This window comes from Equus caballus, chromosome 4 (assembly GCF_041296265.1).
Source record: "Equus caballus isolate H_3958 breed thoroughbred chromosome 4, TB-T2T, whole genome shotgun sequence".
Lineage (NCBI taxonomy): Eukaryota > Metazoa > Chordata > Mammalia > Perissodactyla > Equidae > Equus > Equus caballus.
Window position 1 is genome coordinate 96,429,024 of NC_091687.1, and position 15,582 is coordinate 96,444,605.

General features: G+C 35.6%; 2 protein-coding genes across 20 annotated transcripts in view; one reads left to right on the plus strand and one right to left on the minus strand.

The window, feature by feature from the left end:
• The window catches only part of TRIM24 (tripartite motif containing 24), a 104,469-nt gene extending 98,306 nt beyond the window's left edge, over positions 1-6,163 (plus strand). For all 4 annotated transcript variants that reach the window (XM_023639771.2, XM_023639773.2, XM_023639772.2 and 1 more), the window contains 5 exons: positions 15-343; positions 1,184-1,316; positions 2,413-2,487; positions 4,606-4,755; positions 5,350-6,163. In XM_023639771.2, coding sequence (XP_023495539.1) covers positions 15-343; positions 1,184-1,316; positions 2,413-2,487; positions 4,606-4,755; positions 5,350-5,559 — 897 coding nt within the window. In that variant the 3' untranslated portion in view covers positions 5,560-6,163. The remainder of the gene's footprint in view (positions 1-14; positions 344-1,183; positions 1,317-2,412; positions 2,488-4,605; positions 4,756-5,349) is intronic.
• SVOPL (SVOP like) overlaps positions 4,798-15,582 on the minus strand; it is a 96,606-nt gene continuing 85,821 nt past the window's right edge. For 11 of the 16 annotated variants that reach the window (XR_011438276.1, XM_014739283.3, XM_023639779.2 and 8 more), the window contains one exon: positions 4,798-7,484. Coding sequence is in view for 10 of the 16 variants with exons in the window: in XM_014739283.3 (XP_014594769.1) it covers positions 7,380-7,484 (105 nt within the window). In the remaining 6 variants the exon portion in view is untranslated. The remainder of the gene's footprint in view (positions 7,485-15,582) is intronic. The other 5 variants (XR_011438278.1, XM_070265924.1, XM_023639783.2 and 2 more) reach the window with 2 other exon arrangements.

Sequence of the window (15,582 nt, forward strand, 5' to 3'; positions counted from 1 at the left end):
TCTTTCCATTGCAGACCAACTATCCAAGAAGCATACTCACCTCCCTGCTCTTAAATAGCAGTCAGAGCTCTGCTTCTGAGGAGTCTGTGCTAAGATCAGATGCCCCTGATAGCACAGGAGATCAACCTGGACTTCAGCAGGAAAATTCCTCAAATGGAAAATCTGAGTGGCTGGATGCCTCCCAGAAGTCACCCCTTCATGTTGGAGAGACAAGGAAAGAGGATGACCCCAATGAGGACTGGTGTGCAGTTTGTCAGAATGGAGGGGAACTCCTGTGCTGTGAGAAGTGTCCCAAAGTATTCCATCTTTCTTGTCATGTGCCCACATTGGCAAATTTTCCAAGGTAAGACAGTTACTTGCTTTCCTTTTGCACATTCTTTTACTGTAAATAATAACAGCACTAAACTTTTGACAATCATTGTAACATAAAACCTTTGTAAAAACTTAAATAAAAATACACTTGGCACAAATGCGTACTCCAAACCTTCAGCATAGGGTTTCCCAAACCCTGCCTCCTATTCGCTGGACTTTTCTCAAAAACCTAGTCAGTTGTGAAGTGAAAAGAAATAACAGCCTTTAAATTATTACAAGGAGTTAAACATAAAGAACAGTGGTCTTTATGCACAACAACTGCCATATTTTATTGTGTCTTATTTGCCAGGTATTGAGCTGTATCCTTTATAAATATCTCAAGTAAATTCTCAAACAAACCGTATGAGATGATCATGGTGATCTGCCATTGGGTTGATCTCTTAGTTCTCGACAGACTGTGCTTTTTAAAATTTAATTTCAAACCTGAAGTTGCAAGAATAGTACCCAAGAGCATTTGTTTTCTTGAATCATTTAGAGGAAAATGCCAGTTGCACCTCATCTCAGCCATAGATTAACGCGCGCGTGCGTGTGTGTGTGTGTGTGTGTGTGTTGTGTTTATTTCGTATGTGTATTTTGTGCCTCCTTAACTAGGCTAATATTTACCACTTAGGCGCTTGCATTGTATTTCTGCTGTTATGCTATTGCAGCATGGTGCTGTGTACATAGTAGATAGGCAGTAAATCCTCAGTGATTAAAGTTCATGCCAAGTAAATAATTCTGTATCATAGATGAGATGGAGGAGGTGGGAAAGGGGCATGACAAAGAGAGAAATGATGCATTAGGAACTCAGAAATACTTTATCCCCCAATAGTGGAGAGTGGATTTGCACTTTCTGCCGAGACTTATCTAAACCAGAAGTTGAATATGATTGTGATGCTCCCAGCCACAACTCAGAAAAAAAGAAAACTGAAGGTCTTGTTAAATTAACACCAATAGATAAAAGGGTAAGTTTTTGAGCATTTCCAACCTAGACAGTTAAACAGTTTTTTTGGTTAGCTTCATTATTGTAATGCAGGTGTGCCTTTTATCAAAGAAGTGTATATTCAAATTTTATAGTGACTTCTTTTTTCTTTAGTGTTTTTTTTTCCACAAAAGTACAGGAATCTTAAATATATTTAAAGGGAGACTATCACTTTTTTTTAATCAAAAAAAATCACAGTACTATATACATGTTCTAGAAGCTTAAAATATTGTATTTGAAAAGAGTAGAATGTATATCCCTTATGTGGTCTGGACTTTTAAATTTAGTTTACCTTTAGTAAATTTCTGTTTTATTTCTACCACTGATAAGTTTTCTGCTTCAAAATTTATTGATAATTGACACCAAAGAAAGGAGTTTTTCTATTGACTGCTCCTGGAAATAATTCTATTCTTTCACCAAGTGGTACTAGGTTTAACTTCAAAGCCAGCTAAAATATTTAACTGTAATTAACGTTTAAAGCTACGTAGTCAACACTTCTGTAATACTAAAGACACTCCTTTGCTAAACTATTAAGTAGAACAATCAGTATGAAAGTTGTTATGCAAGAGGGGGCCCCAATGCACACTACCAGTACTACACAGTGTTTCCTGGGTAAACCCCTAAGCGGGGATGTAGCAGAGTACATGACGGGACCGCCTGCATTGAGAGAGGGGCCTCAGGACTGGACACACCATGGAAAGGGCTCCCGCTCTGAGTCTCTCAACACACATATGTGCTTCCTTTATTGACTATTAATAATTCAATACACAAGTTGGAGAGATAAGTGGAAAGTATTTTAAAAGAGCTTCAGATAGGTTTCTAGTGATACTGCTTTTGTTCCCATAATTACAAGGACTGCTCTCATATATCACACATACCCCAAACTGTCAAACAGTACAGTTCAGTAAATGATTAAGAAGAAGATAAAAACTCCAAGTATCAGTGTTTTTCTTGTATTTATCTGGTTTTAATTTTTATTCTGGTATTTTGAGACCCATGGCATTGTTATTAAAAATAAGCTGTGACTTCATTATTTTATTATATTTTAATTAATTTATTTATTTATTTATTTTGCTTAGAAGTGTGAACGCCTACTTTTATTTCTTTACTGCCATGAAATGAGCCTGGCTTTTCAAGACCCAGTTCCTCTAACTGTAAGTATTAATATCATTTTGTGCACAGTCGGATGATTTTTCTGAAACTTGATTCTCATAAATCAAGAATCTAAGTTTCTATACCATTTTTAAATAGTTTCCTATATCTAATCCAAATCTTTTTTTTTTTAATTTGCTTTTTTTTTTTTTTGAGGAAGATTAGCCCTGAGCTAACTAACAGTGCCATTCCACACCCGGGATTCGAACCAGTGAACCCCGGGCCGCAGAAGTGGAACGTGTGAACTTAACCACTGCACCACTGGCCAGCCCCTAATCCAAATCTTAAAGCTTATTAATATATACTGAATGCTTTGATCTTAAATATATTTTAATGTTAACAAGTTGGCCCAAAACTTCTTTTCATTTCTCATATATTCTTACTTCTCATCTCATGTATTTTATCTTCTATTTTCTGTAATGATTTCTATCAATTGTTTCTCCCTCAGGAAGTTTAGGCATACATCCTAAGCTGTTGGGAAAAAACTTCCCATTTGTGGTAAAGACCCCCAAAATTCTCTGTACATTCTTTGATGTATAGGCCCAGACTTCAAGTAATAAGTAGACTTTAACAATAGATGAAGGTGTGTATATGTATTAACTATTGACTTTAAAAAGGTTCATATTGAAAGTTTGATGTGACTTTAATGCATAATTTTAGAGTGCTGGAAAGGGCCTACTATTCAAAATATGTGGCCTACTATTCAAAATATGTTCTTCTATTCTCTGATGTCCAAAATATCTTTAAAAATTTAATAGATTTCATCTACAGTTTGATAAATTTTAAAAATTTAATGCAAGGTCAGAAAAGAAAACTAGCTTAGTAAATACATTCAGCTGATAAACAAGGAACTTCTTTCTTGAGAACAGATTTTGAGAAGTTGAGCTAGGAAAAGGAAATAAATATGTTCAGAGGGAAGGGCCTTTTGTACTCGAAAGAGGCAGGGGAAAAAATCAAAGAAAAGAAGCTTGTAAAGCCAGTAAAAACTTCATCCACTTAAAAATTTAACCTAGAACTTGGCGCTTTTTACGATCTTGACTTTCAGCTGCATTTGGTATTAATAATAACAGCAGGAGCAAAATAGCCCCTTTTTTCTTAATATGTATCATCTCATTTAGTCTTTACAAAATTCTGTGAGGTTGGTAGGATTATCCCTATCTAAAATATGAAAAAAATAGGTTCAGTGAGGTTAAGTAACTTACCCAGGAGCACACTCTTGAGTAGCAGAACCTAGGGTTCAAACCCAGATTCAAAGCCCCCTTGCCATAACACATGTAATGAAAACATGTCAAATCCTACTAGAAGTAATACTTTTTCTGGTAAATGCTTTTTGTTTAATAATGAAGGAGGTGCTGGCCCAGTGGTTCAGCAGTTAAGTGCACACGTTCTACTTCGGCGGCCTGGGGTCCGCCAGTTTGGATCCCGGGTGTGGACATGGCACTGCTTGGCAAGCTACGCTGTGGTAGGCATCCCACATATAAAGTAGAGGAAGATGGGCACAGATGTTAGCTCAGGGCCAGTCTTCCTAGCAAAAACAAGAGCAGCAGTTAGCTCAGGGCTAATCTTCCTCAAAATAAATAAATAAATAAATAAATAAATAAATAAAATAATGAAGGAGAATAGAGAAGGTTTAAGAGGGAAAATGTAAGTTTTTTCATTAAAAATAATTGGTGAAAATTTTTGAAAAATGTGACACAATGCATTTACCAATGTATGAAAAGCTATAGGCACTTGTAAATGTTGCTGAATAGGTTTACTTATCACTGATAAAATAGTACAAAGAAAAGCAATGAGAACAATCTGATTTTTTTTTTTTTAAAGATTTTTTATTTTATTCCTTTTTCTCCCCAAAGCCCCCCGGTACATAATTGTATATTCTTCGTTGTGGGTCCTTTTACTTGTGGCATGTGGGACGCTGCCTCAGCATGGTTTGAGGAGCAGTGCCATGTCCACACCCAGGATTCGAACAAACGAAACACTGGGCGGCCTGCAGCAGAGCGCGAACTTAACCACTCGGCCACGGGGCCAGCCCCAACAATCTGATTTTTATACTACTTCTTGTAAATTTTACTTAGGACCAGGTATAATTTAGTTATTTTGTATTGTATTTATTTTGAAAGGTGCCTGATTATTACAAAATAATTAAAAATCCAATGGACTTGTCGACCATCAAGAAAAGACTGCAAGAAGATTATTCCATGTACACAAAGCCTGAAGATTTTGTAGCTGATTTTAGATTGATCTTTCAAAACTGTGCTGAATTCAATGAGGTGAGAGAGTAAAAAAAACAAACTAAAAAACCAGTAGAGGCATTCTTTGTCATTCCCATCTTTATTTCTTTAAATATGGAACTTCCAAACTTTAGTCTTTTTGATGTTGATCTTAAACTTTCAAGGATGTGGTCTAAATAGCTCTAATTTAAAATTTTTCTCATCTGTCAATTTATCTAAACATCTGTTAGACTTACAGCTATTGTTGATGGTTTGTTCTCTGTATTGGTTACTCATTCTAGAGTTCCATTTAATTTGTTCTAAAAATACCTGTTACGTGATTCTATCATTATGGCATCTCTTTGATCTCTCTGGTAATCCAGTCCTGCCACTACCACACCCGTATAGAATAATCCAGATGAGTCTCAAGGCCTTTTATGTATTTTTTATCTGACCTTTTCTAGACTTTGTCTAGCTCCAGACTATTGTTTACTTTGTATCAATGACTACGCATAAACATTTCCCCAAGACAGTCCAGTGATGTTCATAATCTTGAGTTAAAAGAGAACAAAAATGAGACAAATTTACTACTTCTATTGACTGTCTAAAATGTTGGGGGTTTTTTTAATTCATATTTTTATTTTTATCCAACAGCCTGATTCAGAAGTAGCCAATGCTGGTATAAAACTTGAAAGCTATTTTGAAGAACTTCTAAAGAATCTTTATCCAGAAAAAAGGTTTCCTAAACTAGAATTCAGGAATGAATCAGAAGATAATAAATTTAGTGATGACTCAGATGATGACTTTGTACAGCCCCGGAAGAAACGCCTCAAAAGCATAGAGGAACGCCAGTTGCTTAAATAAACAGCACCCATTGGCGTATGCTGGTTTTTAGATTTTTGTTTGTTTTCAAAAAACGTTTTGTCAGTAATATAACATCATCACAAGAAGAGTTTGTGACCACTCTGATCAATAAGTTTTTGATGTTTACTAGACTTTGATTTTGTTAATAACCCGTTTCTTTTAACCATCTTATTGAAAAAGAGAAAGGAAAGAAGGAAGGGGGGGGGAGGGAGGAAGGGAGGAGAAAGGAAGAAAGAAGCATCAACAAGAAGATATAAAAAGACATTCTTCCCACTTCTTGGATTTCAAAGCTGCAGTCTGGAGTGATAACTACTATAGAAAGGAAATAGACTGTGTGTGAACCCTAAGTTGAAAGTTTAATGTGATTTGGATGTGTGCATTAATCCATTTTTAGAAAATACCACTACCCACTAATTTTGGCCCAACCATGAGTTAGGTATACTGTACTTAAGAGCAGTACTCCGTGAACATGCGTGGTAATACGAGTTCTATCCTAGGGTGCCAACTGGTGCAACAAGAAAGTAGATTAGATGCTATTAAGAAGGCACCTCATAGTATATCATGTAAGATGGGAACTGTATTAAAGAAAAAGCAGGAAAACAAATGTTTGATTTTTGTTTTCTTCTTGTCTGTAGAGGTGTTTGTTATAGAGACTTTCAAGGCCATTTTTCATACATTTCTAAATGTAACTTCTTCCACTGAGGAAGTAAGTATACATGTTTGGTTTTGCTGTGTGTTTATGTGTAGTTTGTTGTTTGGTTTTTAACTATGTAGGTGATCATTGTTTGCAGTATGGCCTTTAGAGGAACTATCCAAAATATGAAATACAGTACTGTACACCATATTTGATGTGAGGATTCTTCAACATTTACCCTATTGGGCATTAATTATAAGTTCCCCTGAAAGGGACTAATTTTCATCTGTCTTTATAATTTGGAATGAAAATGTGTTGTAGAATTTGGGAGCAGACAGTTGGAGGGAATTATAGTGAAAATTTAACTTTTTATGAAGCATCTATTTCCTATTTTTAAGAGTTGGAACCTCAAATTGAATCTTTGATCTGACTTAACTCTGAATTTTATTACTATTCTCCTGACAGAAATAGAAAAGACCTATCTTCTGAGTGCAAGCAATTCTTAATGGGCCAGACCTAGATAGTTTAACTGACATTCATTTATTCCTTTTCTTGTTGTTCACTGTCAAAGAAGGAAAGTAGATTAAGATAGAAGAAGAAAATTGCTGTGCCATTTGGTAATCTAACATTTGACACAATATTTACAGATGAATTTTTTTAGTGTGCCAAAGTAAATTTTTATTTATAAAACATTAATTGGCTGATCAAATATTTCTTCTTAGGCTGGTAGAATAAAAATATAGCTGACTTGAAAGAATGTTATTCTTTGGATGGTATCTCCTTTGAATTAAACTTAGAGGACTTGCTTTCTTATCTACATGGCATTACTTCTTAAAGTCAACAATTTGAAAATATTCTGTGGTAATTCATTGGGTTTTCAGATATTGCTAAAGATAAAATATGAGAAAAGAACTTATTAGCAATAGCTTTTCACTTTCTGTGTAGACTTAGGTCTTGTTGATAATATGTCAATTATGTATTAATGGTTAAAAAGTCTTAATCACTTTTCCAGATATGTGTTTCAGGGTAATTGTTGTTGTTGTATTGTTTTGAATATGCCTTGACATTTATTCTCCAAAGACTGAACAAATTTTCATAACAGTGCGTCTATCATTTGTCTGCTTTTGCTCCAGCATTTTTAGCACAGCAGCTATGGAGCTTTTGCTGTTTATTTATTGTCGGTATCTTAGAATGCTGTTCTTCTGACAGTTTCTTCTTCCATACTTGTCTCCTGACTTGAAACAGGGCAACAAAGATAAATTTTGAGGAGGATCACAAAGGGAAGTAGCACCTAGGAGAGAAAAAATATTATTTCCCTAAATGCATCTGAGCCAGAATGTCTACTAATGTACCCAAAACTTTCACTGCTATGTTCGGTGCCATATTAATTTTTTAAAACAGTATTTCTGTTTCACCTTTACAATTTTTTTGTTGAATGAAAGGCAGTTGAGAACCATCTTTTCTGTAATCATACATAATCTAAATTAAAAGTGTTTTCTGTCTCCAAATAGCCATTCCGTAATGATCTTTAAGATTAAAGTCCTGTAACCTTATTGACAAGCACCTATGTGCCCAGGTGGATCTCAGCTAAGTAATCTTTAAATTCTAATAGTGGTAAACTATAAGATGAGTCGAACTATAACCCATGCTTATTTAGAGAGCATGCACCCAAAAGTTCATTGGGATTCATTCAACCTTGACCTAAATTTAAAATACTCCAGTGTTTACCTCTGATAAAAAGCCAGAGGAGATTTCCCTCTGGATTTGGAACCAAGACCCCAATGTCATAGCTCCAAGAAACCCCAATACTTCACGTTAACACATGATCACACCTTTGGCCAGGGCTTATGACTGAGGAGACCATGTGAGAGCTAGGATTTACTCAATTACAACTCTTTGAAAGTTTTCCCAGGTGCCAAGCATCTACTCTTTCCCACTAATAAGGAAACCCAAGTACACAATGACTTACATGGCTATGGCAGGAGTATAAATGGACTGAAATGATATACCGTATTAAATTCAAAATATATTTGTCCATTAGCATCTGGCAATGCAGTCATTTTTATCCTTTGAATTAACAGGCCCTGCTTATCTTTTCTGAATAGAGGGTTAGGAAATTGGAAGGTACTAAAAGGAAAATATCCTCTTCCCTTGGTAGTTTTGCTTTCTTTTCCAAGTCAAAGAATAGGCTCCACATTTTACTACCACACGGTAGTATAGATATAATATATCTTAGGAATCCTTTTACAAAGGTTCACTCCACAGTCAAAAGGGTGAGTATACAGCAACTGCTCCAGTTACGAACTTGCATTTCAAATTCCTATGCTGTTACAGTGCTTAAACTTTTAAATTTGGGCTCCATGGAAAGACTAGATAGATGATGAAAGGAGGAACTTCACCTTTTGCTGAGGCCTCTTCCACAAATTAATGTGAATTCCAAAACTAAGTTGCTGCATGTGAGCAAGAAGATTTTAGGTTTAAATAGAAGATGTACTTATTTTTTGTTTATCTGTATGTGTTTTGAATGAGAGAAATTGAGTGATGTGATTGGCCACCAAAATTATGGACATGACCGTAAGTTCAGCCATCTAATTTCTTATTGAAATAGAGGCCCTCCTTTTAAATAACCATGTACATATTTTTTAGAGTATTTTATAACCTCGTTTAAATTAGTGGTTGAAGTCTTTTTTACATATATTGCCCGTTCACCTTGGTGTGAGTTTACTAAGTCATAATTCACATGGTGGTAGCTCATGTTCCTGAGTGAGAATAATGCTAGCCAATCAGATCACAGATTTCTTTCCCCATGAAGGTTTTGCTTATTGTAAAGGACATCTGAGGCAGTAGTCTTTGTTTTGTGGGTTTTTTTTTTTTTTAATTTTTGGGGGCCAACTGGTGCTTTATTTGAATAAAAATCAGCTTCAGTGGATTTTTACTGTGAATATTTTACCACAAAAAGGATTTTTTAATAGAAAAATTACTGTGTATTATTCAGTAGAATAATATAACTAGTTTGAGTCTCCATTACTACCTTTGTGTGTTCCTGTAAAAATTGGTACATATAGGGACAAGCTACTAGTCCATAAATAGGAAAAGTTTTTAAAAATTCTAACACATGTATTTAACCAGCCTTCAAAGATAAGCAAAAAAATCATTTGGCAAATGGGAAGGAGGAAGGGAATAAATATCTCCAGTTGTTGATTCTCACTGCCCTGAAAGTAGGAGAACCAAGAAGATGCCGTGAAAAATTCTACTTGTCTGAATCCTGTTGGAAGAAGAGAGAGAAGACAAAGAGTGGGGAATTTTAGAAGTAGCTTTGAAAGTTTCCCAGGTTAACTTCACCTGTAAAGTCTGGAAAGTTTTGATTCTTAGAAATTAGAACACTTTTAAAAATTCACTATTGGATATTTAATAGATCTTACTTTGATGGGGTGGGAACAGCCTTCTATTTGATTCTTGAATTTGAATTTTTAAATAGAATAATTAAGTCCTAATTTGAATCCTAAAAAAGCCTCCCTTAGAAGTTCTAAGTTAAACATTTAGCAAAATTCTATCTTTCCCACATTTTCTCAAAGGTGATGTGGAAGAAACGCTATTTTAACATACTCTGCCATGGATCAGGATACTTGTGAGTGTTGAATTATTTACTCAGGTCCTCTAACACCCTTAACCCCAAGACACATGAGCCAGAAAATTCAGTCAGTAATCTTCCCATTGCAAATGACTGAAGCCCAGTTCTCATTGTTTTGGGGGAGGAGATAGACTGTATGGATCAACCAGGGTTAAGCACTTCTCACCTTTAGAATGGGAATCTACTGACCGAGAAGTGGCATTTCCCCCAAAGAAAATTAGGGTGTCTTAACAGGACAAAGGAGGAACGGCAATAAGACAGGAACGCCAAGCTCATCGGCCACCAGGTGCCGCACTTTGACAATGATGCTGGTTCTCTAATCTGATTGGTTTAGGGATTTACTAATGATAGTGTATGGTAAGAAAGCCCAACACACAAAAAATGCAAAATAAGGGTTTTAGCATTCATATTAACACTACTTTTTGCTGTTACAGACTATGCTTTAAAGAGACTTACAGAAATCCAAATTCAACCTCTATCCTATTGCATGAATCAAAATATGCTTGTATAGTTATTCCAGTTATATTGCCGATTTTAATACCTCAACTAGTATTGTCTTTCAGTCTTTTGTTGGGCTGTGAAACTAATCCAAAAAAAATTCTTACAGGTAAGTGAATTGAAATTTGTTGACTTCCATTTCTACTAATGACTAACACTGGTAAGTAAGGTAGGCAATACACATGAGTTTACAAAGGATTTCTCAAATTTAGTATTCAGTTAAAATTATGTTAATAAATTTTGTTGTAGACTAATCTAGTGTCTTCCAGGAACCCTGAGTACTAGAAAGTGCTGGACAAGATTATAAAGTTCTTTAAGTCTGGATACCTCCACAGGTATTAAGCTCCTGAAATTCTTGGGAATATGCTTGAGCATTAGCTTTGTTAGTGGTTGACCATGGGTTTCAATCACTACTGTCTTTTGGTTTTAATTATAAATTGCTTCTGACATCAGCTTCAGGATTTTTAGTTATGATTTGTGGTAGGTTGTTTGGTTAACCCTACGTGTGTAACCAAGAAACTTTTGCATCAAAAATATTTTGGCTTATGGGGGTGGCCCAGTGGCGTAGTGATTAAGTTTGCGCACTCTGCGTCAGTGGCCTGGGGTTCACAGGTTCAGATCCGGGCCACAGACCTATACACCACCCATGAAGCCATGCTGTGGCAGTGTCCCATATACGAAATAGAGGAAGATCAGCAGAGATGTTAGCTCAAAGACAATCTTTCTCAAGCAAAAAGAGGAAGATTGGCAATGGATGTTAGTTCAGGGCAATCTTCCTCACACACAAAACAGTATATATGTTTTGGCCTAAAATTTTCTAATAACTAGACTAAGATGGGTCTGCAGACTTTAAAAAATGACTAAAGAAGACAATTTAGGTGATCCAAACAAGATTTATTTGACACTTCATAAAGTGGGCAGTTTCCATTCCCAAGGGTCCAGAGAAACTGCAAAACGGGACAGAAGGCAAGAAGCTTTTATAGAATAAGGAATTAAGTATAGAACCCACAGTTGGCTTGGGGATTGGCTGACTGGACATACTGTGTTTCTGGTCAAGCATAGCATTTACAGGGACACAACAGTTATTTAAATTTCAGTTTGCTAATGTAGCACCCTGGGCAGGAGTGGCTCCATCTTGGGCCTAGTAATTTATTCCAACAGACCCCCCCTTTTGATCATCCTCTTGACCATTCAAGAGGTTTGATTAAAAATATTGGTCTTAGTGTGACTCTCAGTTACCATTGGCTCTTCAGGTCTCAGAGTAGTATTCAAAAGAGAAGATGTCAAGCTCATATTTTTGAGCTAGTTCTGTTCTTCTGTTCCCTTTTGTCATTCCAGTCGGAGAGACTATTTGTCAGCTGGTCAGTGGCTACCCACATACATTAAAACTTTTGAGAGAACACAGTGTGTTAGGGAGACAATAATAATTAGCATCAAAATAATGCCCATGGTTTGGAGAGTGCTCCTGAGCCAGGGTTCCCAAACCAACTAGAATAAAATAGCTCAAGAAATGATCCCAAAGAGGAGGCTGTTTCTTTAAGCCAGTTGGCCTGTTTATGTATTTTGTGTAATTGTGTCTCCACTTCCTGAGAAGTGTTTGTCCAGCAAGCTTGTTTGAGAGAAACTGAGGCATTAGAAATCAAGGAGAAGTTTGTGATGGGCAGAAAAATCTACAGGATCACCACCATCACAGCAAATCTACCCTCGTAATTGTCTGAGATATGTAAACAATAAAATTCTCTTTCTAGGCCAGGGCTAAGCAAAAAGTGCAAAAAAGAAAGACTTTCATGGTATAAGAATTAGGAAAAGGATGGTCAGAGAGAGAAGGAGGAATGGAGGAATTGTTCTTGATCTGGCATCTTGGGATGAAGCAGTGTACCTGGCTATCAGCTACTTCTCTTCCTAGTTAATTTAATTTTGAGGTCTCCAGTGTTTATGTAGGACCAGATGTCAGGCGGAACCTTCTTCAGTTGTGAAATATGCACCCAAGGTTGTCAAACCTTGAAATTTGGTGGTGGTGTCAGTGGTCAAGAGTACTTAGTAGGGTCCTTTGCATGAATCTCACTTTTGCAAAAGAGTCAGCGTAAAATAATAGCTGTCTGTAAATGACAAAAGACCTAAAAATGCCCATGGTTAAAGATCTGATGGGTGTTTGTTATAATGGAATTGACAGGAGATGTGGTTATTTCTGTGATATCACATTTTAAGATAATAACTGCAATTATGACATAACAATATATCAGGACATGTCAGATTTTTAGGAAATACAATTTCTGGGGCCATCCCTGGTGGTCTAGTGGTTAAGTTCAGCGCACTCTGCTTCAGCAGCCTGGGTTTGATTCCCAGGTGTGGACCTACACCACTCATCTGTCAGTGGCCATCTGTGGCAGCAGCCCACATAGAACAAGAGGAAGATTGGCAAGAGATATTAGCTGAGGGTGAATCTTCCTCAGCAAAAATAAATATAGATACATACAATTTCTGAAACATTATTTGACAATGCTTCCTATATAATTGAACGTATAAAATAAGCTGAATTGATTTAATTTCTCTTTTTATAAAGAGAGAGAACAAATCTTGTTGAGATGTTTCAGAGACCCAAAGTTAGTTTGACGTCAAAAAGACTTTATTTAGAATTTGATTTTAGGGAAGTTTGTCCAAAATATCTATTTAACATGACTTCGAAGGCAAATACAGAAAGTTACATAGTTAAAAAAAAAAAAATACACCTTAGTTCTTTTAATATTGAAAAGACTGAGTTTTCTTAGGTGATCAAAGACTTGATAATTTAGTGTGCTTTATGTTGTCTATATTTTGGTAAAGCAGAATCTTTGCTTTCTAGGCAGATTATGTAAAAGGTAAAGAAAAACGTTTATTTACAATTTCTTATTAAGAGCAGACCAATACTCCAAAAAAAACTTTGTCCTTTTAACAGAGAGGAAACCAAATTCTAATTTTGCAACAGTGTACTTTTGATATTAAAACTTTTTAAAAAATTTAATCCAATCTTAGCCAGCTTAACCACACATAAAATGCCTTTTTTAAGGAGTTTTTAAAAACATTAGACAACTTTTATATATCCCTTCAGATTTTTGCCCTATGTTTTTTTTCCCCCTCTCTCTCTCATTCTGGAACAATCAGTCATTTTACTTTAGGACAAAATTACTCTTTTTCCCTTCATGAAAACACATCTTCATACCTCATACCTTTTCTTACCAAAAATACATCCTGCTTTCATTGTATGGAGGTGTTTCCCTTATTACATATATATTAGAATTCCTAACCCTTTAGAATCCTTAATTCCTACAAGGTAAGCAATTGCATGGATATTTGTTACACCAGCATTCTGGATTGGCAAATTTATAAATTTCATAATTTCTAGCTGTGTATTATAGTAAATTTTTCAGTGTGGCACAAAACATGTTTACTAATAGACCCAAATATTTTTAGTTTTTCTGTAAAAGCCAAACATGGATTCACCTGTGTTCAATAGTTAATGTTTTATTATTTTATCTTACTTGGAAAGGATCTAGATATTCAATAAATATGCATCATTTAGCTTATCTCAATATAACTTTAAGGTTTCAAAGTTACCAAAAAGAGTTTGGCAACTGCTTTTAAGTAGACATACCATAAAGCATAATTATTATTGAAAAGTTCATTTATAAGTTTTTATCTTACATCTATTTAATTTGCTTCTCCTTAATTATATATTTAGATTACTCATGAAAATTTCATGAGACACTAAACAGCTAACCATCAACTTTAGTTATCTTTCTCGCTGAGAAAGTCTATAACAGAGGTAACTTGAGCTTATTTTGACTTTTAGTAAACCTAGGTAGAATGAAAGTTGTACGGCCACATTATATTTAATGCTGATAACTCTGAAGACATGCCAACAAACTTAACTAACCAGCAATCGACATATCAACAAATTTCAACCAACAAACTTAAACTAACTTTTTTTTACTGAAGATTATCCTAGATCACTTGAACTTGAAAAAATTTGGGTTTCTATATTTCTGAGAGTATACTTGATTTATATAAATATTTTTTTCTTTAAGCCAATTAAATAGAGCTCCTTACAAATTAATTTTGGCAATATCATACGGAAATAGAAAGAAATAACATCTATAACATACATATAGAGCGATACTAAACATACAGACACAAACAGAGATATAGCTTTTGTTATAAAATTTTAGCCATGAAATGGGTATGATGATGTAAACCTCACTGGTTCATGAAAGAACAGTTGGGATCCAAATTGTGTTTCTGGCAGATAGAATAAGTTAAGTTACCTGCTCAGATGGCTTAAGCTTTTTACTAATATATGTGGTGAAGACTTAAGATTCTTTTGTTCATCTTATTTCCAAATAGCCCCCTCCCTTTTTTCTTTAATAAGAATTATCTCCCTGAGCTTTGCATTCCAAAGAAATGGCCCTCAGTTCCTAGAAAAGATTAGGACATTTACATCTCCAAGGCACAGAGAAAGAATGCAAGTTCCTCTGAGAAGTATTTTTGTTTCCTGAATCTAAACATTTTACAATACCTACAAAGCCTTTTGAGATGAATAGGGGAGGTTTGGGGATCGTAAAACAGATGGATGGGCTTTTTCTGTTCTTATAAAGACTCAATTTGTAAGACAAGGACAGTTGTTTGTAATTCCTCAAAGAATTGAGTTGCAACCTAAATGATGTCAAGAGGCTGTCCCACCTATCCAACAACATTATCTTCAATTTGTTTCTGTATATCAGGGATAGCATCTTCAACTAAGATAGAAATGAAAAGATTCCTATGTTCTAGATTTAGAACTGTTTGTCTTTGGAATGGACCCCCCACCCCACCCCCGCCCAGGAACATAGTTTCACTTTAGCTTAGGGGAGAAGGCCCAAAAAGTTCCTATCAGGCTCTGAATATCAGCTTACAATTTGGCCACCTTCTCACCATACAGTTCCTTTAAAAAAAATCAAATGTCAAGTTTCACCAGGATAAATGGTAAATATTCCTGGCAGTATTGAACAACCCCAAAAGGTACTACCCTCCCAAGATCCAGAGCCACTCCCAAAGATAGCCAAAAGAAAGAAGGACTTAGACTATTTCCTCTGAGTTGGCAACATTTGTTAGGCCCTGAGCCAGAAACAGAGTGCCACCCACATTTCTGTCCATCCATATTTTGGGGTCCCCAATCTGATGATTGAGCCACCTTCATACAAAAGAACTAACAATCTGCATGTCTCAGCAGGCAGAAAAGCCAACC